Here is a 27,018-nt window from a genome sequence, read left to right on the forward strand (position 1 = left end):
CCCATACTGTAGGAAGCCTTTTTGTTGTCCTCTGCTGTACAGAAGCTTTTTAGGATGATGTAGTCCCATTTGTTCATTTTTTATGTTGATTCCCTTGCCCACGGAGATGGCGTTCAAGAAAAAGTTGCTCATGTTTATATTCAGGAGATTTCTGCCTATGTTTTCTTCTAAGAGTTTTATGGTTTCATGACTTACATTTAGGTCTTTGATCCATTTTGAGTTTACTTTTGTGCATGGGGTTAGACAACAATCTAGTTTCATTCTCTTGCATGTAGCTGTCCAGTTTTGACAACACCAGTTGTTGAAGAGGCTGTCATTTCCCCATTGTTTGTCCGTGGCTCCTTTATCATATATTAATTGACTGTATATGCTTGGGTTTATATCTGGGTTCTCTAGTCTGTTCCATTGGTCAATGGGTCTGTTCTTGTGTCTATAACAGATTGTATTGATTACTGTGGCTTTGTAGTAGAGCTTGATGTTGGGGAGGGTAATTCCCCCCCGCTGCTTTATTCTTCCTTCTTAGGATTGCTTTGGCTATTCAAGGTCTTTTGTGGTTCCATATGAATTTTAGAACTATTTGCTCTAGCACATTGAAGAATGCTGTTGGTATTTTGATAGGGATTGCATTGAATCTGTAGATTGTTTTAGGCAGGATGGCCATTTTGACTATTAATTATTCCTATCCATGAGAAGGGGATGTGTTTCCATTTATTGATATCTTCTTTAATTTCTCTCATGTGTGTCTTGTAGTTTTCAGAATATAGGTCTTTCACTTCCTTGGTTAGGTTTATTTCTAGGTATTTTATTCTTTTTGATGCAATTGTGAATGCAATTGTTTTCCTGATTTCTCTTGAGGCTAGTTCATCGTTAGTGTATAGGAATGCCACAGATTTCTGCGTATTAATTTTATATCCTGCAACTTTGCTGAATTCAGATATTAGATCTAGTAGTTAGGGAGTGGATTCTTTCGGGTTTTTTATGTACAATATCATGTCATCTGCAAACAGGGACAGTTTAACTTCTTGCCAATCTGGATGCCTTTTATTTCTTTGTGTTATGATAGCTTTTTAAAAATGTATTCCTGTCATCTCTTATTATGCTGTATTATTCTATCTTATTTTGTTTTTCTTATGAGTAGTCTGTTTTGCTAAATAGATTGTTCTTCATTATTTTCTCTAGTGACTAGGAAGTTATATATACTATTTCTTCACTACTAGTGTTTATCTTTAATTAATTTTTTAAAAATAGATTTTATCTTTTTAGAGCAGTTTTTAGGGTCACAGAAAAATTGAGCAAAAAGTAGAGTTGTCATATGCAACATGTCCCATTATCAACATTGCACACCTGAGTGGTGCATTTGTTTTAATTGATTATCTACATTGATTGACACATAATTATCACCCCAAATCCATAGATTATATTAGGAATAACTTTTGGTGTCATATATTTTATGGGTTTTCACAAGTGTATGATGACATATACCCACCATTACAATATATCACTAAAAATCCTCTGTGCTTAACCTGTTTATCCCTCTTTCCCCACTAACCTCTGACAGCTGCTGATCTTTTTACTGTCTCATGGTTTTGCCTTTTCCTGAATATCATATAGTTGGAAGCATAGGATATGTGGCCTGTTCAGATTGGCTATTTTCACTTATTAATATATATGCCTTTAAGGTTCCTGCAAGTCTTTCCAAGGCTTGATTTCTCATTTCTTGTTAGTGCTGAATAATATTCCATTTCTGAGGGTGCCATAGTTTATCTGTCCACCTGCTGAACACCTTAGTAATTTCCAGTTTTTGGCAATTATGAATAAAGCTGCTATAAATGTTCATGTGCAGGCTTTTGTGTGGACATAGTTTTCAACTCCTTTGGGTAAATATCAAGGAGTACAACTGTTTATTGTCTGGTAGGAGTATGTTTAGCTTTGTAAGAAAACTCCAGACTATCTTCCAGAGAGGCTACATATTTTATATTTCCACCAGCAGTGAATGAGAGTTCTTGTTGCTCCATAACCTCAGCATTTTTGGTGGTGTCAGTGTTGTGGATTTTACCATTCTGATAGCTGTATAGTGGTATCTTGTTTTATTTGCAATTCCCTAATGACATGTGAGGTTGAGCATCTTTCATATGCTTATTTGCCATCTGTGTATCTTCTTTGGTGAGATATCCAGGTCTTTTGCCTATTTTTTAATTGGGTTTTTCATTTTCTTGCTACTGAGTTTTGAGTTTTTTGTGTAGTTTGGGATAGTCCTTTATAAGATACATGTTTTACAAATATTTTCTCCCAATCTGGGCGTGTCTTCTTATTCTCTTTCATAGAGCACTATCTTTCATAGAGCAGAAGTTTTTAATTTTAAGGAAGTCCAGCTTACCAATTTTTTATTTCACGGATTGTGTCTTTGGTGTTTTATTTATAAAGTATATCACCATACCTAAGGCATCTAGCTTTTCAGCTATGTTTTCTTCCAGAAGTTCTGTAGTTTTGTTTTTTACATTTAGTTCTGATCCATTTTGAATTAAATTTTGTGAAGAATGTAAGGACTATGTCTAGATTCTTCTATTTATTTATTTTTTTTGCGTGTAGATGTCCAGTTGCTGCAGCATCATTTTGTTGACATTGTATTGCCTTCGCTCATTGTCGGAGATCAGTTGACTAAATTGATGGAGGTCTGTTTCTGGACTTCGGAGGTAAAACACACAGAAGTGTGATGCCTCCCGCTCCTGAGAGTTTTTAACTCTCAGACTTATCTACTGAGCCTGCCAGTGATTTGTCGATTATAGCTTAGTTTTTTTTCCTCCTTGCCTCCCACTCCCGGTTCCCTTGGTGGTTTCTGCTCCTGTAAATTGTGATTCTTTGTATCCACCTTTCTGTTCAGTTTTGGGGATAGCCGTTTGCCCTGTGACTTCACTTTTCCCAGGAATGTAAGAAGAGTTGTTCATTGTTCAGTTCAGATTTTTATTTGTTATTAGGATATATGGCAACTTTTAAGTAGAGTACGTGTTGGGCAAGAAACTAGGGTTCCTTTTACTTTTAAATGACTTATTTGAACAGGTATTTCTTTTTCCAACCAAACAAAGCAGTCTACTCACACACACACATACACATAAACACACAATCTAAAAGGTAAAAACAGGTATCCTCTTACTGTACAATCTCATTTTGCTTTAATTAGTAACTTTATAAAGTTACTATGTGTATGTGTATAGATATGTATAGATTATATGTTACTATGTATGTATAGATTATTATTGCTATTAAGATATTCTTGAAAATAGAGAAAGTTACCATTTGTTATATTGATGATACTACATCAGCAATAATTATTTAAACTTAAAGCCAGTTATTTTTACTGCTTTCATCGATCATAGCTTTTTTTCTCCTTTTCTTCATCATGTATTATCCTTTTTTGTGTGTTTTTTTCTTTTTCATTCATTACGGGTTGAGTATACTATATTGGATAATTATTAAGAAAAGTGCAGAGAATCATTGCACGTTTGAAAAATGTTTTCTTCATGATGCTTTGTCTAATTATAGATTTCTTGAATAAATAATCCTTTTCCTCAGGACTCTTGATGTCAAACATTTTGCATTGTAGAAGAAAAGTCTGGTACCAGTTTTCCCCCCTGTGTGAACACATGTAAACTTTCCTCTTTATTGAAACTGAGAAGTACCACTGGACTATGCCTCATATTCAGTGATCCCTTTAGTTGGAGATTTGTATCTTTCCTTAGCTTCAGGAATTTTTTTTTTTTTTTAATTATTAGCTGCACCACCAGCAGTTTCATTTTCTTCTGCTGAAATTCCTACTATACTGTGTTTCTTTAATTTTGAACTCTACTTTTTCATACTGGGAGAATTCTTCAAATTTTGGTCTTTTATATTTCTGCTTTTCTGCTGTATTCAATTAACTTAATTGCCTTCTCTGGGGTTATTAGTTTGTAATAATAATGGTGATGCTATTTAAGAACTTTTTGTTTTTACATTGCTCCCTGTTTGTAACAGCTTACCATTGTTTTCTAATTGTAGTGTCTTCTAAAATCTTATTAAGAATTCATTTTTTTCTTGTAATTACCCTGTTACTTGAATTATTACAGATTGATTCTCTATTTTTGAACTACCATCTTTTCATATGTTTGACTTTTTTCTAAGTGTTCATTCTTAGAATGAAGTCTGTTTAGTAGTTGTAACTGAAATAAACACTTTAAGTAATTATGGGTCTTTTCTTTAGGAACAGCCTCTTTTTTGTGCCTGTCTTTGCTTATCTCCAGCTCATCTACCTCAGCAGTGACCCATACACCACCAGACTGCTAAGCTTACTTCTCATAAACTGATCAGTCTTGCAGGACCCCCCATTCTACATAACACTGCAGGGTTAGAGTTCTGCAAACTATTCAATCCCAGCTTCAAACAAGCAGTTTAGTAGAACTCTGTATGTGTGTGTCATGGGTGATTAGGGCAGTGTCAGGGAGGCTAGGGCAGATTACTTTTCTCACAGGTTTCACTTGTTCTTGTTGATGCTTTTCCATTCATCCCACTCTTACCTGCCCAATCATCTGCCAAGGTTCAATTTCACGTATGTTAGTTGTTACAGAAGGAAATTAAACAGGGAGTCAAATATTTGGGCATACACCTACCCATCTAGAATGTTTCTTTTTTAAGATAGCCTTTCTCCTGAGTTCTAAAATTGTATCAGTAATTTTGTACATCGTATGTGGTTCAAAAATAAAGTAGGACTGGACAACCTAGAATACAAAGGATGTAAGTAATTCCCTAAAGAAAAATACACAGTGGATAATATCTTATTGCCTCATGCTTCATAGTCTCATGGACAGTTTTGCTAAATGGAATTTTTGATTGAAAATCTCTTTCCCTTAAAATTGAAAATATTATCAATGTTGTGGATAATTCTGATACTAGTTTGGTTCTTATTCCTCTGGAGATAACCTGTTTTTTCCTTCTCTATTCCTGGGGTTTTGAAATTTCTCAATGATTTATCTGTAATTTCTATTAATTAGATATTAGACCCCCTACTCTTCCATTTTTCTAGTTATATTTTTCATCTGTTTTCTGTTAAATGTTTTAGGACATTTAATTGTTTTATTTTCTAACCCTTTTAGTGACTGTTTTATTTTAGCAATCATATTTTTACATTCTAAAATACCCTTCTTATTCTTGGTTACTTTGACATACATATTGTATTTATTTAGGATGCCATACTTTCCAAATTTCTTCAAGGATTATAACACATTTCCCCAAGCTTTCTTCTGTTCCTTGAATTTTTCTTTTGACCAGAGCCAGTTTTCATTTGCTTGTTTTGATCTTATTTTCCTTGTAATGACTCTCCTTGGATGTTGGGTGATCTGTGGCTATCCAGTCATTGTTAGGATTGAGTCAGTAGCAGTACTGAATGGGAGCTCTGAGTAAATGGTGGCTACCTGGAGTGAAGTGGAGCAGTTTTGCCAGGGTACTTCTAAAAGAATGCCACAATAGGAGGACTTTATTCTGAGGATGTTTATAGATACATAAGCTACTGTAGTTCTTCCCAGCTTTTCTGTTTTGGTTAGAGCCTTCAGACTTGTCTGGGTTATGGATGCTTGGCTCTAGGCCATTTTCCATGCATGAGGATAGACTTTTTTTAGAATTATATCTCCTGTCTTTTTCTTTGACTCTGAAGTAGTGCTGTAAATATTTTTGTTTCTCTAAGCTAATCTAAAACACTAAATGGGGCTATCTTGCTTTCAACAGACTAAAAACTCCAAGTAGGACACATTTTTATAAATGCAGCATCTTTATGCATGGTTTATCCTGAACACTAGCAGCTTTTGAATAGAACCACTTTTTAGTAAAAGAATTAAAATTGTATTTATTTGTTGTTTATTTATTTTAAACTTACAAGGAGAACCTACTTTAAAGGTTTAGCTCTCTTACTGCAAAAAGCTGCACCTAAATCATCTTCTAAAAACTTGAGTAAAAGAAGTCTTCTTACTCAATTTATCTGTCTACATTATCACACATAGTTGAATGCTACCCACTGATGAATAGTTAATTCAGTGAGTTAGTGTAGAGATTAGAATCTGCCCTGATACAGAATATAGCACTATACTCTATCTGGTTTGTGTGGAAAATCTGAATAGAGACTGAGTTCCTGGGATAGGAGCCAGTAGCCTTCTGCTAAATGAATTGAGTCCAGATGACTCTTCTAAAACATTTGCACTTGCTTTTCCATCCAGCTCCACATTCCAGGAAAGGATTTTTAGTCATTTGAAAGTATATCCATAGCTTGCTTCCCAGCGACTCCCAATACAATTCACAGTGGTTTCAGCAATTACTGAACACAACCCTTGCCTCTGGGACCCCCAGTCTTTACCATCATCCACTGAGCCAGGGCAGGTCTAATTTACTTGGCTGAGGTGCCACTTAACAGCTTCTTCTTAATTCAGTGAATTTACAAATATAAACTGTTGAGCACAGAGCTTTCTACACAGGAAGTAAAATTAAGGACTCTGATTCTAACTCATCTTGAAGGGACCCCTTTGTGGCTTAGTAAAAATCTGAGTTGCTGGGTCCCTATGTGGCTTAGTAAAAATTTGAGTTGCTGGGTTAAATCACAAAAATGTAACTTGATAACACATTAACTTACTAATTAATAGACACATCCTTAGATCAAAAAGAAAGTAAAACTTGCTATATTTTGTTTTCAAACATAATAACACTGAATAAGAATTAGGGATGGAAAAAAATGTGTCAGGCAAATACTCACCAAAAGAAATATTAATTTTAATATCAGACAAAGTGGAGTTTAGGTGAAAAACATTCAAAGGGACAAAAGGACATTTAGTCTTGATAAAAGGAATATTATACCCATATGTATAAGCAGTCACAAACTTATGTGGACCCAGCAAACTCTTCATCTGTGTAAAGCAAAATTGACAGAGTAATGGAGGAAAGCTGACTAATCTACAGCCATACTGGAGACTTTAAAACATCTCATTTAGAAACTAAGTGCAAACAATAAGAAAAGTAGGAGAAATGAGTAACACATTAACAGGTTAATCAAATAGCTATATTGAGAGAGAACCTTGCATTCAACAAAGAATGTGTAATTTTCTAGCATACATGGAAGAGTTATAAAAAACTAACCATATATTAAGCCATAAAATAAGAATTAAAAATCCCAAAACATCAGTAGTATAAACTTCCTTAACTTAGTATAAGATCTTCCTTAACTTACAGTGGGGTTATGTCCCAATAAACTCATCCTAAATAAAAAATGCATTTAATACATCTAACTTAGCAAACATTGTAGTTTAGCATAGCTTTCCTTTGTATTAGCCTACAGTGGGGCAGAATCATCTAACACAAAGCCTATTGTATAATAAACGAGTATATCATGTAATTTATTGGATATTGAATTGAGAGCGAAAAACAGAATGGTGGTTTAGGTGCCTCTGGCTTAGTGCATTGGTTGTTTGCCCTTGTGGCCACATGACTGACTGAAAGCTGCAGTTCACTGCTGCCGCCCAGCATAACATGCTGCCCATCACTAGCCCAGGAAAATATCAAAATCAAAAATCTGAAACACAGTTTCTATTAAACATGTATTGTTTTTGCACCATTGTAAAACTGAAAATTTGTAAGTCAAAGTATCATAAGTTGGGGACTTTCTGTATATACAGTTCACCCTTGAACAATGCAGGGGTTAAGGGCACTGACCACCTGCACAGTTCAAAATCCATACATAACTTTTGACAATCTGTATATAACTTTTGACTCTTCAAAAACTTAACTGTTGTTAACCATAACATAGTTAACACATATTTTGTATGTATTATATGATGTATTCTTAAAATAAAGTATGCTAGAGAAAAGAAAGTGTTTTTCAAATTGTTGTAAATCTCCAAAAACTTTTTTAGTATATTTATTGAAAAACATGTAAGTGGACCCACGCAGTTCAAACCTGTATTGTTCAAGGGTCAACTATGTAAGACAATGCAGTAAAATTAGAAAGCAACATTTGAGCTAATATGACAAAGAAACATATATTTCGAAAACAAAAACAGTGTTCTAAATAATCCTTATGTAAGGCATGAATCGCAATAAAAATTGGTAAGTAAATAGAGCTGAACAACTATGAAACCACTACATACCATGATTTTATAGGCTGCAGCTCATTCAGTTCTTTGGTCTTTAGAGACTTTTCCTAGAATGGAAAATAAACATTAAATAAACTAAATAATCAATTCAAGAAGCTAGAAAAAAAACAGTATGTTCAAAGAAAGTAAAAAGGTGAAAATAACAAAGAAAAGGCAGAAATTAATAGAGAAAATAGAAATGATAAACAAAATCAAAAGTGGGCTATTTTTATTTGTCTAATAAAATAGACAAACCTTGTAGGACTAATAAAGTAAATGAGAGGAAGCAACAAATAAAGAACCAAAAAGGAAATAATCACAGATACCATTTTTTTTGTATCATTAATCTACAATTACATGAGGAACATTATGTTTATTAGACTCCCCCCATCACCAAGTCTCCCCCACATACCCCATTACAGTCACTGTCCATCAGCATAGTAAGATACTATAGAATCACTACTTGTCTTCTCTGTGTTGTACAGCCCTCCCCGTGCCCCCTGCCCTACATTATGTCTGCTAATAGTAATGCCCCTTTTTATTTTTCCCCTTATCCCTCCCTTCCCACCCATCCTCCCCAGTCCCTTTCCCTTTGGTAACTGTTAGTCCATTCTTGGGTTCTGTGAGTTTGCTGCTGCTTTGTTCCTTCAGTTTTTTTCTTTGTTCTTATACTCCACAGATGAGTGAAATCATCTGATACTTGTCTTTGTCTGCCTGGGTTATTTCACTGAGCATAATACCCTCTAGCTCCATACATGTTGTTGCAAATGGTAGGATTTATTTTCTTCTTATGGCTGAGTAATATTCATTGTGTATATGTACCACATCTTCTTTATCCATTCATGTACTGATGGACACTTAGGTTGCTTCCATTTCTTGGCTGTTGTAAATAGTGCTGCGATAAACATAGGAGTGCATTCTTAGGGTAAATTCCTAGGAGTGCAATTCCTGGGTCAAACGATATTTCTATTTTTAGTTTTTTGAGGAACCTCCATACTGCTTTCCACAATGGTTGAACTAATTTACATTCCCACCAGCAGTGTAGGAGGGTTCCCCTTTCTCCACAACCTTGCCAACATTTGTTGTTGAGATATAATACCTTTAAATTAAGAAAATACTATGAAGAACAGAAAACAAGCTATCCAAATTGACCTAAGAAAAATTGGAAAATCTATATACAGATCATTAATCCTGATAGAAATTAGGAGGCACCACTCCTCTCCTTAACAAAAAATGCCAACGTCAGAGTAGATGAATTTTACCAAAATTTGAAAAATATATATATTCTTATCTTAAAGATAACTACACACTTTTGTAAGGTCAGTATATAAACTTGAACAGCAAACTTTTTCTATAAAGGGCCAGATAAATAGTTTAGACTTTAGAAACCATTTGATATCCATCATAAATACTCGACTCTGCTGTTGTAATGTTAATGTACCATTGACAATACTTAATGAGTATGGTTATGTTCCAGTAAAACTTTATTTACAAAAACCAGTGACAAGACAAGATGTGATCCATGGGCCATAGTTTGCTGACCCTGGATCTTGGTAATTAAAAGCAGAAAAGAACAATAAATGCTTACTTAGGAATATAGATATAAAAATCCCAAGTAAAGTCAGAGCAATTAGAATTTAAAGCTTTCTCAAAATATCACATAACTAAATTATCCTAAAACTACAAGGATAATTCAGTCTTAGAAAATATGTTTATGTAATTCATTTCATTAAGAGATTAAAATAGAAACAATTGTCATCTCAGTAAATAAAGAAAATGTATTTTAAAAATACACTACCTGTTCATCTTAAAAACGGTTAACAAACTAAAAATAAAAAGAAATGCCACCTAATTGAGTATTTAATAAAACCTATAGCAAACATATTTTTGAAATTTTCAAAGTTTTTCAGTGGCAGACAGGAAGAAGACAGTTTTGTTTGCTATCATGCTGCCATTTGACATTGAACTGAAGTCCTAGCCACTGCAGTAAGACAAAAACTAAACATAAATTATAAAGATTCAAAAGGAAGAGACAAAATTGTCATCATTTGCAATTGGTGTGATTATTAATTTAGAAAACTAAAGGAGCAGAAAACTACTAGAACTAATGAGCATTTAGAAAGGTTGTGATACAGGCATAAAGTTATGCATAAAACAGCAATGTTTCTTTAAACTAGCAGTAATCAATTAGAAAATATGTAACTTTCAGAAATACATACCATACACAAGAGCAACAAAACTGAACTAAAACTAAAATGTCTTGCTATATACTAAGAGGCCGCAGGATTTTTGCAGTAAAAACTGTAAAACTTTGTTGGAAAAAAAAAAATCCCTGAGTAAATGGAGAGGTACAGTCTATTCTTGGATGAGAAAAGTAAATATCTTATCGATGTGTTATTCCTCAAATTAATCTAAAAATCAATAGTAAAAATATTTTTTAGGAGATCTGAAAAACTGATATTTGAAGAATAAAGGCATAAAAATGGCTTCAGATTGGAGGTGGAAAAGAATGGCAAGGTCGAAACCTCTTCCCACACTCACCAAGGAAGCAACTACAGCAAAGACAACTAAACCTGAAGACGACCTAAGACTGTAGAATAGACTGCCTACACCTTGTGAAGAAGAGAAGACCACACAGAGAAGGATAAAGTGACAAAGCCACAGTCCAGTGGGACTCAAGCCCTTCCCCAATCACAGCCCATAGGCGGGAGGAAGAGGAACAGAGCAGGGAAGGGATAGGCACTTAGGAACTCACACTTGACCCTGGAGATCTGCTGTGGTAACATGAGTCCACATTATAGCAGGCTTTGGTGATAGTGGGACTGGACACCAGGTAGAGTTGGAGCACTCTGGGTGGCTGAAATTCCAGCTACTTGTGGAAAACAGGTACTCTTCTGCTGGACCTGCTGAGACCCAACACAGAGGTAGCAGTTTGAAAGATTTTCCAGTAGTGAGAGGGGTGCCAGAGAGTCATGGGTTGAATTGAGCTCTCTTTGCAGAAGAAAGGGCATGTGGACAACACTTCCCCAGTCCTCCTTCACCCTAATAGGTTGGGATTCTCAGGAGTCCTGGACACTCACTTATGGCTCAGCCCCAAGGTACTTCCTGTGTGCACCATTTGTGAGCCCATCTACTGGGCCCAACAGTGTCAGTCTTTGCTGCCTAGCAGGCAGAAGGAGGCTTTCCCAGCTTTCTTGGCCCCCTCTCAGTCCAGTTAGGCACCTGCATGAGTCCCTTTATCCTCACCGGCTGCTCAGCCCAGTGCCATACAGACTGCCACCACCGTGCACCTGCCCCAGAGCTGCACCCCTTAACCCAGCAGCCCTGCCATTACTGCAGGACAGGCAGACGGTGGCCCTGCCCACAACAATCCCAACAGAAGCCACTGCTCTGATCACAAAGGGCCAGCTGAGGCAAACTGCCATCAGCAGTGGGCTGAGATAGGCCACTAACAACAGACAGAAAATCAGCCCCAACCGTTGCCCAACAGCAACTGGGGTTCCACCATGAAGGAGAACCAGGCACTGGAGAACAAAGTGTCTTGAGCTTCTGGGCACCACAGGGTGTCTTTTTCATAAAGATGTTAGTCTCTACACCAGGAAGCATAGCAGATCCCAATAAAAAGGAAGAAACACAGAGAGCCCAACAAAATGAGAAGGCAGAGAATATGTTTCAAACAAAACTACAGGATAAGACAACAGAAAGAGGGCTACATGAAACAAGTCACCAATTTTCTTGATAAAGATTTCAAAATAACAGTCATAAATATGCTCACTGATTTGTGGGAAAGTATTGAAGATCTCAGGGAAGACTTCAACGAAGACATAGAAGAATGAAAAAGAGTCACTCAGAGCTAAAGAATACTGTAACTGAAATAAAATATACAATGGAGGAAATGAATAGTAGATTGCTGCAAGTAGAGGACACAATTAGTGAGATGGAAACTAGAGAAAAGGAATACAATGAAAGCTGAGGAACAGAGAGAAAAGAATCTCTAGGAATGAAAGAATGGTAAGAGAGCTGTGTGACCAATACAAAGGAAACATTATATGCATAATGGGGTACCAGAAGGAGAAGAGAGAGACAAAGGGATAGAAAGTCTCTTTGAGGAAATAACTATTGAAAACTTCCCAATCTGGGGAAGGAAATTCAGGTCATGGAAGCACAGAGCCTGTAACAAAAGGAACCCCAGGAAGACAACACCAAGCCACATAATAATTAACAAACATTAAGGATAAGGAGAGAGTATTGAAAGCAGCCAGAGAGTGAAAAAAGATTACTTCTAAGGGAAACCTCATCAGGCAATCAGCAGATTTCTCAGCAGAAACTTTACAGGCTAAAAGGGAGTGGTATGGAATATTTAATGTATTAAAACAGAAGGACCTTCAACCATTAATCCTCTACCCAGCAAGATTATTATTCAGATTTGAAGAACAGATTAAACATTTCCCAGATAAACGAAGGCTGAAGGAATTTATAACCACAAAACCAACATTATAGGATATGTTAAGGGATTTCTATAGATGGAAATGTTCCTAAGCCTAAATAGCATTCACCAGTGAAAGTAAACTGACAGTAAAGGTAGCAGACCAATTACTTACCAAGCAAGTACAGATTAAAAGTAGTAAAACCAACTACATACACAATCAGTTAAGGGATACACAAAAAGTGCAGATTGTGATATCTAATACATAAAGTATGGAGGAGGAGGAGGAAGAAGATAAAAAAAGTACTTTCAGACTGTGTTTGCAATAGAGCAACCATCAACTTAATGTTAGACTGTTACATGGTCAGGAAGCTATCCTTGAACCTTATGGTAGTGAAAAACCTAAAGCCTATAATAGATACAAGAAAAACTAAAAAGAAATCCAATCACAACACTAAAGAAAACCATCAAATAATAAGAGTATAAGAGAGGAATAAAGGAATAGAGAGAAACTATAAAAACAATCAAAACAATTCATAAAATGGCAGTAAGTACATACCTATCAATAATTACCTTAAATGTAAATGGACTGAATGCACCAATTAAAAGACATAGGGTGGCAGGATGGGTAATTAAACAAGACCCATCTATGTGCTGCCTATGACTCATTTCAGACCAAACAACCTACACAGACTAAAAGTGAAGGGATGGAAAAGATATTTCACACAATTAATAAGAAGAAAAAGGCAGGAGTAGCAGTACTTATATCAGACAAAAGAGACTTTAAAACAAAGAAAGTAACAAGAGACAAAGAAGGACATTACATAATGAATAAAGAGGATATAACCTTTGTAAATATCTATGCACCCAACATAGGAGCACCTAAATATGTAAAAGAAACACTAACAATTAAAGGGGGGAAAAAGATTGCAATACCTTCATTTTAGGAGATGTTAACACACCACTCACATCAATAGGCAGATCAACCAGACAAAAAATAAATAAGAAAATAGGCACTGAACAATACATTAAATCAGATCAACTTAACAGATGTCTACAGAACATTCCACCCAAAAGCAGCAGGATACACCTTTTTCTCAAGTGTACGTCGGACATTCTCCAGAAGAGATCACATAATAGGCCACAGAAAGAGCCTCAAAAAATTCGAAAGATTGAAGTATCAAGCAACTTCTAAGATTATAATGGTATGAAACTAGAAATAAATTACACAAAGAAAACAAAAAAGCCTACCAACACATGCTTCTCAATAATCAGTGGATCAATGAACAAATTAAAATAGAAATCATGCAATACATGGAAACAAATGAAAACAAAAATACAAGTCCAAAATTTGTGGGACGCTGCAGAAGTGATTCTAAGAGGGAAGTACATAGCAATACAGGCTTACCTCAAGAAACAAGAACAATCCCAAGTAAACAGTCTAACCTCACAATTAAAGAAACTAGAAAAAGAGGAACAATGAAATCAAAAGTAGTAGAAAGAGGGACATAATAAAGATCAGAGCAGAAATAAAATAGAGAAGAGTAAAACAATAGAAAAAAATCATTGAAACCAGTAGCTGATTCTTTGAGAAAATAAGGAAAAAAGACAAATCCCTTGCCAAACTTATCAAGAAAAAGAGTGCACAACAAAATCAAAAACAAGAAAGGAATAGTTACAACAGATACCACATAAAAAGAATTATTAGAGAATTCTATGAAAAATTATATGCCTATAAATTGGACAACCTAGAAGAAATGGGCACATTTCTAGAAAAATAAAAACATCCAAGATAGACCCAGAAAGAAACAAAATCTGAACAAACCAATTACAAGCAATGAAATCGAATTGGTAATCAAAAAAACAACTCCCCCCAAAAAACAAAATGCCAGAACCAGATGGCTTCACAGCTGAATTCTACCAAACACTTAGGAAAGAGCTAATACCCAGCCTTAAAGTATTCCAAAAAGTAGAAGAGAAGAAATATTCTATAAGGCCAGCAACACTGTAGTACCAAAACCAATCAAAGATACTACCAAAAAAAAGAAAATATAGACCAATATCCCTGATGAACATAGACACAAAAATCCTGAACAAATATTGGCAAACCAAATTCAAAAATACATTGAAAAGGATCATCCATCACAAACAAGTGGGATTTATTCTAGGTATGTAAGGATGGTATCATGTTCATAAATCAGTCGATGTTAATATACACCACATTAACAAAAAGAAGGATAAAAACCACAGTATCATCTCAGTAGATGCTGAAAAAGCATTTGACAAAATTCAACATCCATTCATGGTAAAAATTCATCAACAAAAATAGGTATAGAGGGCACATACCTCAACATAATAAGGCTATATATGACAAACCCACTGCTAACCTCATACTCATATTCAAAAGCTGAGAGCTTTTCCGCTAAGATCAGGAATGAGACAAGGACGTCCACTCTCACCACTTTTATTCAACATACTACTGGAGGACCTAGCCCTGGCAATCAGACAAAGCAGAGAGATCAAAGGCATCCAAATTGGTAAGGAAGAAGTGAAATGCACTATTTGCAGGTGATATGAAATTATACATAGAAAACACTAAAGACTCCACCAAAAAACTATTAGAACTACCCAGGAAGAAACAGAAAATCTAAACAGACCCATTACCAGTAATGAAATTGAATAGGTAATCAAAAAACTACCCAAGAACAAAACCCCCAGACCAGGTGGATTAACCACTGAGTTTTATCAGACATTTAGAGAAGACATAATACCTATTCTCCCTAAAGTTTTCCAAAAAATAGAAGAGGAGGGAATACTTCCAAACTCATTCTAGGAAACCAGCATCACTCTAATACCAAAACCAGGAAAAGATACCACAAAAAAAGAAAATTACAGACCAATATCCCTGATGAACATAGATGCAAAAATACTCAACAAAATATTAGCAAACAGAATAAAAAAATACATCAAGAGAATCATACACCATGATCAAGTGGGATTCAACCTAGGGAAGCAAGGATGTTACAACATTCGAAAATCTATCAACATCATCCACCACATCAACAAAAAGAAGGACAACAAACCACATGATCATCTCCATAGATGCTATAAAAGCATTTGACAAAATTCAACATCCATTCATGATAAAAACTCTCTCAACAAAATGGGTATAGAGGGCAAGTACCTCAACATGATAGAGGCCACATATGACAGCAAACATCATACTTAACAGTGAGAAGCTGAAAGCTTTTCCTCTAAGGTCAGGAACAAGACAAGGATGCCCACTCTCCCCACTTTTATTCAACATAGCACTGGAGGTCCTAGCCACAGCAATCAGACAACACAAAGAAATAAAAGGCATCCAGACTGGTAAAGAAGAAGTCCCTGTTTGCAGATGACATGATATTGTACATAAAAAACCCTTAAGAATCCACTCCCAAACTACTAGAACTAATATCTGAATTCAGTAAAGTTGCAGGATACAAGACTAATACACAGAAATCGGTGTCATTCCTATACACTAATGATGAACTAGCAGCAAGAGAAATCAGGAAAACAATTCCATACCCAATTCCATCGAAAAGAACTAAATACCTAGAAATAAACCTAACCAAGGAAGTGAAAGACATATACTCTGAAAACTACAAGACACTCATGAGAGAAATTAAAGAAGATACCAATAAAAGGAAGCACATCCCATGCTCATGGATAGGAAGAATTAATATTGTCAAAATGGCCATCCTGCCTAAAGCAATCTACAGATTCAATGCAATCCCTATCAAAATACCAACAGCATTCCTCAACGAACTAGAGAAAACAGTTCTAAAAATTCATATGGAACCACAAAAAACCCCAAATAGCCAAAGCAATCCTGAGAAGGAAGAATAAAGCAGGGGGGATTATGCTCCCCAACTTCAAGCTCTACTACAAAGCCACAGTAATCAATACAATCTGTTATAGACACAAGAACAGACCCATAGACCAATGGAACAGACTAGAGAACCAGATATTAACCCAAGCATATATGGTCAATTAATATACGATAAAGGAGCCATGGATATACAATGGGGAAAAGACAGCCTCTTCAACAACTGGTGTTGTCAAAACTGGACAGCTACATGCAAGAGAATGAAACCGGATTATTGTCTAACCCCATACACAAAAGTGAACTCAAAATAGATCAAAGACCTGAATGTAAGTCATGAAACCATAAAACTCTTAGAAGAAAACATAGGCAAAAATCTCGAATATAAACATGAGCAACTTTTTCCTGAATGCATCTCCTCAGGCAAGGAAAACAAAATGAAAAATGAACAAATGGTACTACATCATGCTAAAAAGCTTCTGTACAGCAGAGGACACAAAAAGACATCCTACAGTATGGGAGAATATATTTGTAAATGACATATCCGACAAGGGATTAACATCCAAAATATATAATGAACTCACACGCCTCAGCACCCAAAAAGCAACCCTATTAAAAAATGGCCAGACACTTCTCTGAAGAAGAAATTCAGATGGCCAATAGGCACATGAAAAGATGTTCCACATCACTAATTATCAGGGAAATGCAACTTAAAACCACAAGGAGATATCACCTCACACCAGTTAGGATGGCCAACATAGAAAAGACTAGGAACAACAAATGCTGGCCAGGATGCGGAGAAAGGGGAACCCTCCTACACTGCTGGTGGGAATGTAAACTAGTTCAGCCATTGTGGAAAGCAGTATGGAGGTTCCTCAAAAACTAAAAATAGAAATACCATGACCCAGGAATCTCACTTCTAGGAATTTACCCTAAGAATGCAGCAGCCCAGTTTGAAAAAGACAGATGCACCCCTATGTTTATCGCAGCACTATTTACAATAGCCAAGAAATGGAAATGTCCATCAATAAGTGAATGGATAAAGAAGAGGTGGTACATATACACAATGGAATATTACTCAGCCATAAGAAGAAAATAAATCTTACCATTTGCAACAACATGGATGGAGCTAGAGGGTATAATGCTCAGTGAAATAAGCCAGGCAGAGAAAGACAAGTACCAAATGATTTCACTCATCTGTGGAGCATGAAAACAAAGCAAAAACTAATGGAACAAAACAGCAGCAGACTCACAGAACCCAAGAATGGACTAACAGTTACCAAAGGGAAAGAAACTAGGGAGGGTGGGTGGGAAGGGAGGGAGAAGGGGAATAAGGAGCATTATCACACATAACGTAGAGGGGGGCACAAGGAAGGTAGTATAGCACAGAGAAGACAAGTAGTGACACTAGCATCTTATTACACTAATGGACAGTGACTGTAATGGGGTATGTGGTGAGGACTTGATAATGGGGGGGATCTAGTAACCACAATTGCCCATGTGATTTTATATTAATGATACCAAAATTAAAAAAAATATATTACATAATAAAAAAGAAAGTAGGCAATTGCTCAGATTATTTTGTTAACCATACCTAAAGTACTAGAATTGATACTGTATTCTTTGAAGTTCAAGAAAGTATTCACCTACATATGATTGAATAATGAAGGAAGGGCCATAGATATTTTATTTAGAATTCTTACTACTAGCTAAGATGGGCCTTTAAATAAAGACTATCTTCTTTGAATTAAGGGCTTTTAACATATAGATGGTAATTAGAATTGTGCTCATATGATTTTGAGAAAAAGAGGTCCATACCAGCACCCTGACTAGACCAAATTTACATATACCTTGCATCAAATCTTATCCCCAAACGTCTTGAGCCAAGATATGACCCTGTCAGATACGACCCTGACCCCTACCCTGGCCTGAATGCAAGAATCATGTGAGAGATAAAAATAACTCTTTGATTGCTTGTGGCAGCATTTGAAAGAGAGCAGAGAGATGTAAGTTGGACTATGGAAAATGTGAATAAGTAAAATTACAGTGAACTCTGTCTTAGAAGATGTTTGCCCTATGAGGAATCTTCTCTTTATGAGCACGGTGACTTTAAAGAGCTGAAATCCTGTTTCTTACTTAGGAGGAGCAGACTCCTAAGAAAACTGCTGAGTCTCAGTTTTAAAAACTAGTAAATATAAGAATATTTCTTTGTTTCTTACCATAGAATCATTGGTAGGATCATCATAGATAGAATTCTTCCCTAAGTATCAGTTTAAAACTTGAAAAAAAGCTTTCTACAACTTGAAGATTAATAAATGCCAATGGGTTTTCATTGTACAGATGGCAACATTATTTGATTTATACTAGACTTTATAAGAATGCATCTATTTCATTAAAAAAATGCATGTATATTTTTGCCAATTTCCCAACTGCCTGTGACTCTTGAGTAAATCATAGATATATGTTGGTGTTGAATACAGGAATTATTATCAAACAAAAGTTTTAAATAAGCTATATTAAATTTTCATAATATTAAGTTGACTTGTATCCTGAAAATTTGGAGATGGTTTCATTTTCTAAACTTATGATTTAAGGAAAAAAAAATTAATTGAACAGTAACTGCTAAAGAGAATCCTTTCTCCCCTTTACAGAAGAGATGTGTAAATGCTGGTCACTCTGAATCTTCCCTTCCTTCTTCCCACTCCACCCAGCCTGACAGCTTTTGCCTAGGCTCTGGCAGTGGACACCTGTGGCAGGAGCACTGCTGTGCACCTTCAGGTGTTGATCTGAGTATGTTCAGGCTCCCTGGGATCAGAGAAGAGAATTGGCCCTCCAGTCCAGGCTGGCCTGCCAGCTTGTTCCACTTGCTCAGGCAGCTTCATTTGTTAATTCATGAAGCACAACTAGCTAGTCTTAGCTGGCTGTGGAGTGCAATTTTTTTTTTTAATGTAGAGAAGCATTTTACATAAGAAAAGGTAGACACTTCCATTAAAGTAGACCAAAAGCCATGTGGGGAAAAGAATGGGTGGAAAGGGAATGGGGAAAGAACCAGGCATGTTGGCAAGAGAAAGGAAAATAATTCCTTGACAGATAATTAGCAAAAATTAATTTCAAAGTGTAGCTCACCCAAGAGTGAGTGTCACCAAGAATATAGCTTACCTCGAAAATAAGCCTTCATATTTGGAATATGAATACACCTTCTATTGTTTCCATTATTAAATCTCTCTTAACTTTTATAGTACTTATTTTAAAAATATTATTTGATTATGTACAGACTTACTGAGTACCTGTGTTTGAAAGTATTTGTCTTAATTTTTAGTTTATTATACAAATAACACAGCAGTAGTAATAGAAAGCAAGTTACAGCATTCTCCAGGCATTTCTAAGGGTTCATCTTTCTCTCACCTCTCACCCCTTCTGCTCCTAGCAGAGACAGCTATAAAATACAAAAAGCAGATGCTAAATAGCCATAGCCTGATTCATAAGCAAGGTGGATACCACCTCCATAGATCTGAAACAAAGCAGAATGACATGGCAAAGTTACAGCTTGCCTGGCCTTGGGTGGCTAATGGTTGGACCCCTTGGAGTAAGGGGGAGCCCAGGTCCCAGTGGAAAAGACACCAGGAGCTGAGACTTCTAGAAGGATTCGGACCCAAGTACAGATAAGACACAGATTCAGTGCACAATAAAGGGTGGAGCCAAGCCACCCTCTGGTTCTGTGGTTCTATCTGCAGTACTCCGCATATCTTCTTGGAGCAAGAGTCTAAATATCACTTTTAAGACCTGGCTCTGGAGAACCTGGTGAAAGGAGCCCTTTAACAATTGGAATATGAATTTACTTCAAATGAAATGAATTTTACAGCATGCCTGATAGTTATGTTCAGGTGTTCAAAAAGTAAATGAAGGAATAATGTTTTAAGAGAACAAAATATCTTGGAAACAAAGGCATACATAATGGAAAAGGGGAGTATATATGTAAAGAAAAGGTGGAAATGAAAAATATCAAATAAAAAATAGACTAGAGCTGGGATAACTGATTTGGATACAGCTGAAAAGAAAATAAGTAAATTGGAATAGACTGAAACAGTCACCATAATCCATCAGAAAGACACAGATCTAAAAAAAATAATCAAGGGGTTGATGGGAGATATAAAGTATATACACAAAGGCCTAACCACTGTGAAGTTGTCATTCTCTGTTCTTCACGTCATTCTGTTCATCTCTTGATACTTGTCACTAACAGAATTACCAGGTTTATGTTTTTGTTGATTTATGCTTTACTAAGCTCCTGCAAGGAGCTGAGCTCTGTTCTGGGTGTACTGTTTACAGACAGCCCAGAATAAGTCAAGTAAGGGTCTTGCTGTCATGTATCTTGTATTCTAGCTTATTCTTCACTATACTTCTGTCAGTGTGCATTTGTTGAATGAATGAATAAGTGAGTGAAGTAATTAATACCTCAAAATATCTTTGGGGTGGCTTCATGGTCTTCTTTGTTTGGCCAACTTTGCAGTGGGGAGGGAGGATTTCTCCCTCCCCAGAGCATACCTGCTGTTTCCAGTCTAAGACACAAAAGAAACCCTGGTGTGATCTCCACAGACCTGCAGTCCATCTGAGTCTGTGTCTTCTTGTTTTTTATTTCTATTTTACAAATTGTTCAAGATAAAGAATGGAACTAGCAGTATAAACAATATCAAATGTTAATTTTTATTTTTCACTTTACAGGCTGGAGTAAAAGGGACATTGGGAAGATTAGTTGGAATTTTCGAGGTAAGTGTCAAAATCTTTTGTGCAGTGGGTGTCATGTAATCACCACTTATATTTTTGTCTTAGTCCATTCAGGCAGCTATAAAAAAATACCACAAACTTGGTGGCATAGAAACAATAAAAATTGAGTTTTCACGGTGCTGGAGGGTAGGAGGTCCAAAATCAAGGTGTCAGCAGACTCCGTGTCTGGTGAGGACTGCTTCCTGATTCGTAGATACAGGTTTCCCCTGCCATCTAAAAGTAGAGTGTTCTTATGAAACCTTTTGTAAGCCAAAATGGCATAAAGGAAAGAAACAATTATTATTAGTTTATATAGAAAATTTTTAAGCGTTCCCAAACCCAAAAAATAACTTATCTTAGGATTCCTGATACCTGAGGCTACATTTTGCTAACAGATACACAAAATATATGGAGATAAAGCACAGATGCTCACAGACACAATTCAAAGTTATGGCAGCTGGATGCTGAGATGCTGAGTGTAGTTCTTGGGGAAGACGTTTGGTGGTGACACTCTTTGCTGCTTGGAGTGCATGCTGCCTTTAATCACAGTCTGCAAAACAAATCTGAAAGCTATTTTCAGTTTTTGTCTCTTTTCATAAAAGTGCAAATCCTCTTTAGATTTCTTTCAGTTAGCAAAAAGAGGTACTAGTGTAGGTCTTTTGTAAAAATGAAATGGTGTAAGGCAAACTTTGGAAAAGTAGAAGATCCCTGTAGCTGTTTTTCTGTTCTCTTACATAGCAGAAGAGGGAAATTTGCTCTTTGGAGTCTCTTTTATGAGGGTACTAATCCCATTAATGAGGGTCAGCCCTCATAGCTTCATCATCTCCCAAAGGCCTCCCCCCCGATATCCTTACGTCAGAAATTTAGGTTTTCTATATATGATTGGGGTGGGGGAACATTTATTTCTACTACAGACTTAACTAGGAAAGAGGCCATCTTTGATTCATCTAGTTTTCAAAACAAAGCAGCAACAGAGAGTAACTTGCTTTTCCTTTTTAAATCCCAGTCTCCTCCAAACAACTAGAATTATTTGTAAGTACAGGCACACCTAAGAGATAATTACAAGTTCCATTCTGGATCATACAACAAAGTAAATATCCCAATAAAGCAAGTCACATGAATTTTTTGGTTTCCCAATCTATGTAAAAGTCTTGTTTACCAATATGGCTTCTCTCTCACTTACCAACATTACATCTCCCTGTATGGCCCCGGAAGATGACTGGTTAGCCAGAGACGGGTAAGATTCCTCAAGGGAGGAACAACCTAAGACAGGCACAGTCGCAGGGGGGCCATCAGGTGAGAAATTGGGGAACAACAGTGGTGAAGCTTAGAACCTCACCCCCCACCCCCCGTTTTGAGAGAAAGCTTCTGCATCCGTGGATGTTTTAATGCCCTTGTCTAGCTCGGATTAGCACATAGTCTACAGGCACACACATGATCATCTACAGTTGCTCTCTTACAACACTAAACTATGTTTTCTACCTTTATCTTGCATCTACCTACCACTTCAGCATTTTATTAAAAATAATAATAATAAAGGGAGAAATGTGGGATCCACATATAAATCAAGTATAAAAATCAAACGAATATTCATATTTGACCTGATTGTTTATAGTTCATAATGCGTGATCAAAACCGAAAGTTTCTGTGATGAATGCCCTTGTACTGTTCACCATGTAAGAATTTATTCACTATGTAAGAATTCGTTCACCATGTAAGAACTTGTTCGTTATGCTTCAGAAGATTGGAGACTGACGAGAATCAGGCTTGAGATGGATTAATTATTGTGCATTGAGCATTGACTCCCCTATACAGAATTTTATTGTTGTTAACAACCATTTGATCAATAAATATGAGAGATGCCCTCTCAAAAAAAAAAGTCATGTTTACATGATATTACAGTCTATTAAGGGTGCAGCAGAAGCATTTTGTCTAAAAGACAGTGATAGACATGCTTTGATTTTAAAATACTGCTGAAAAATGCTAACCACCATCTGAACTTTTAGCCAGTGGTAATCTTTGTGCTGGCGGAGGGTGTTGCTTCAATGTTGAGGATTTGCTTCAATGACTGATGAGGATGGTGGTTGCTGAATGAAGGCTGGGGTGACTGTGGCAGTTTGTTAAAATAGGACAAGAGTGAAGTTTGCCACATCAGTTGATTCTTCTGTTCACAAACAGTAGCATGTGATGCAGTTTGATAGCTTTTTACCCAATAGAACTTCTCTCAAAAGTGAAGTCAGCTCTGCCACTGCTTTGTTAACTGTATTTATGTAACATTCTAAATCCTTTGCTGTCATTTCAATAATCTTCATAGCATCTTCACCAGAAGTAGATTCCATCTCAAGAAACTGCTTTCTTTGCTTTATCCATAAGAAACAACTTCTCATCCATTCATGTTTGATCATGATATTGAGCAATTCAGTCACATCCTCAGGCCCCACTTCTAATTCTAGTTCTCTTGCTATTTCCACCACTTATGCAGTTACCTCCTCCACTGAAGTCTTGAATTACCTCCAAGTCATCCATGCAGGTTGGAATCAACTTCTTCCAAACTCCTGTTAATGTTGATATTTTGACCTTTTCCCATGAATCATGAATGTTGTTAATGGTGCTTAGAGTGATGAATCCTTTCCAGAGGGTTTTCAATTTATTTTGCCCAGATCCCTCAGAGGAATTACTGTCTATGGCAACTGTAGCCTGATAAAATGTATTTCCTAAATAATGAGACCTGAAAATCAAAATGACTCCTTGATCCTTGGGCTGCAGAATGGAAGTTTTGTGAGCAGGCATGAAAACAACAGTAATCTCATATACTGCCATCAGAGCTCTTGGGTGACCAGATGCATATGCAGTGACTAGTAATATTTTGAAAAGAAAGTTCTTTTCTAAGCAGTAGGTCTCAATTGTGGGCTTAAAACATTTAGTAAAAAATGTTGCAAATAGATATGCTATCATCTAGGCTTTGTAGTCCCATTTATAGAGCACAGACAGTAGAGTTAGCATAATTCTTAAGGGCCCTAGGATTTTCAGAATGGTCAATGAGCATTGGCTTCAACTTAAAGTTACCAGCTGCATTGGTCCCTAACAAGAGAGTAAGCTTGTCTTTTAAAGTCAGGCATTGGTTTCTCTCTAGCTGTGAAAGTTCTAGCTGTTACTTTCTTCCACTAGAAGGCTGTTTGGTCAATATTGAAAATCTGTTGTTGAATGTGGCCACTTTCATGAACTATCTTAGCTAGAACTTGTGGATAACTTGCTGCTTCACCTGGCACTTCTGTGTTATGCAGACAGTCCCTTAGGCCTCACGAAGCGACCTGTGTTAGCTTCCAACTTTCTTCTGCAATCTTCTCAGCTTCCTTACCTCCCTAGCCTTCATAGAATTGAAGAGAGTTAGGGCTTTGCTCTGGATTAGGCTTTTTGGCTTAAGGGAATGTTGTGGCTGGAATGTTCACTTTCTTATTGTTTGTGTATTCACTGGAGGAGCACTTTTAATTTCCTGCCAGAACTTTTGCTTTACATTTGCAACTTAGCCAACTGGCACAAGAGGCCTAGCTTTCAGCCTATCTCAGCTTTCAGTATGCCTTCCCCACTAAGATTTTTTTAAATCACTTCTTTTGTAAAGTAAGACATATGCAACTCTTTGTTTTGCTTGAACCCTTAGAGGCCATTGTAGGGTTATTAATTGCTCTGATTTCTATACTGTTGTGTCTCAGGCCTGAGGAGAGGGAGTAAGATGGGGAAACAGCCAGCCTGTGAAGCAATCAGCACACATTTATAGATTTAATTCTCTGTCTTACACATGGGCAAAGATCAAGGCATGCTAAAACAATCACAATAGTAACATCAAAAATCACTGATGACAGATTACCATAACAAATATAATGAAAAAAAATTGAAATATTGTGAGAACTAACAAAATGTGATGCAGAGACATGAAGTGAGCAAATAGTGTTGGAAAAATGGTGTAAATAGACCTGCTCAGCACAGGGTTGCCACAAACTTTCAGTCTGTAAAAAGTGCAGTATTTTGAAGCACAATAAAATGAGGTATGCCTATATTGTTAATCCCATCACTACCTCTCCCTCTCCCTCCAAGATGTGAGGATAGATAGAGAAGTATAGAGAAGACAGAAAAATAGAAGATAAGTTACTACACAGCAAAGGAAGAAGAAACAAAATAGGGTGGGATAGAGATCTGGAGGAAGGTGGAAGTGAAAAATTGGTATAAAGATGAACAAGGTTGGTAGGAAAGGAGTTGTGCAAGATAATCAGCATGCTTGCATTGATGGGACTCCCATCCATCCACAGTCTCTTCTCTTTCTGGGATTCAAGTTAAATTTACTTGGAAAATTTTTCTTGAGAGGTCTTGTACTTCCTCTCAGCATTCCTATGAAGTTGTATTTAGGGAAAGGAGAAGAAAAAGAGTAAAACCTTGGCTTTAGAAGCCCAACCAGACAGCACACCCTCAAATGCAAGTGTGGCATGTTTTAAATAGGCTGCTTGGCACTATTCCATGTATGATTGCAGGAAAATAAAAAGTGATAGGAATCCTTGTGAAGCTCACTGGGCATGCAACAGGAGTGTGTTTGACTTAAGCAGTCCACTCTCTTATGGAAAAACTCTTCCTCTGTCCTTCTCTCTTTGTGCTTCAGAACCAGGAGAGGAAGCATAGAACATATGTCTATGTGCTCATTGTCACAGAAGTGCTGGAGGACTGGGAAGACTCAGTTAACATTGGTAAGTCATCCCCAGGTAGCCTCCAAAATGCTCCCACATTCCACCCTTGCTGCATGACAGGTCATACCCAGAACCAGAAACAACAGAAAAGAAATAATAGAAGGATGTGTTTAGTAAAACAAGCATGTCCATTTTTTAACTTGTAGAAGTTAGTATTTTGAAATGTACCAAAGGAAGCTGAAGTTGGACAAATGGTCAACAAATAGAAATATGACCCATTAAAAATAGGAAATGTTTCTAAAATCAAATTGGATCCTCTTCAGCAGATACTGATCAAGGGCCTTCACAATGCCGGGGCCTCTGCTGACCATAGATCGTCAGGTGAGAACAGGACCTTGGCTGGTTGTTCTTTGTGATGCTTACTTCTGTTGTTGGGGAAAACTCTTGGTTTGGTGGGGTGAGCCCCTCCCTCCAGAGTTGTTTAGTAGGTGCAGAAGTGGGAGTAGTTTCCAGTTTTAGTCATTTACCATTTGGTGCACCCCACTTTTCTCCTAAGGAGCTGTTTTCTTTGATCTCTCAGATCACTACAGGGTTATGTCTTTTGAACTAAAAACAGGTGATTTAATAGTTCATGGTTTAATCTTTTACCTCTGAAGGAAAATATATCCTAGAAAAGTGTAATAATTAATTTAATTTCTGTTCTGAATTGGCAAACGGATAAATGCACTTGCCCAAACCTCTCCCTTTATTGTTAGAATGTGCTTTGCAATCATGCCCCTCACACCACTGATCAGAGCATTTCATAGCCCTGGAGATGAATGGCTTTGTTATCTGGCAAGAATACAATATGCTTAAGTAAATAAATTCAGTGGGGGTTTACTAAAAAATATGATTCCTCAACAGCTCGTGCTAGGGCCTGAAAAGTAGAGCTGAGTGTGGGATGGCCCTGTCCTCAGAGCACTCTGTAGGGCTGGAGTCACCCTTGTGGTAGGAATTTTTAAGGTACTGTTGCTCTGTCAACATTCAAACAAGCCTTTCACCTTTTTACTCCCACTTCTGAGAATTGACTCTAATGAAATAATTTAAATATGGAGAATAAGCCTGTAAGTCTTCCTTCAGATGAGCCTTTTTCAGATGAAAAATTGGGTTTTA

General features: G+C 36.7%; 1 protein-coding gene across 2 annotated transcripts in view; it reads left to right on the forward strand.

The window, feature by feature from the left end:
* The window catches only part of NUDT3 (nudix hydrolase 3), a 109,892-nt gene that overhangs the window by 72,849 nt on the left and 10,025 nt on the right, over positions 1-27,018 (forward strand). For both annotated transcript variants that reach the window (XM_037000727.2, XM_037000726.2), the window contains exons 3-4: positions 21,152-21,196; positions 25,842-25,926. In XM_037000727.2, coding sequence (XP_036856622.1) covers positions 21,152-21,196; positions 25,842-25,926 — 130 coding nt within the window. The remainder of the gene's footprint in view (positions 1-21,151; positions 21,197-25,841; positions 25,927-27,018) is intronic.

The sequence above is a fragment of the Manis javanica genome, chromosome 16 (genome assembly GCF_040802235.1).
Source record: "Manis javanica isolate MJ-LG chromosome 16, MJ_LKY, whole genome shotgun sequence".
Classification (NCBI taxonomy): domain Eukaryota; kingdom Metazoa; phylum Chordata; class Mammalia; order Pholidota; family Manidae; genus Manis; species Manis javanica.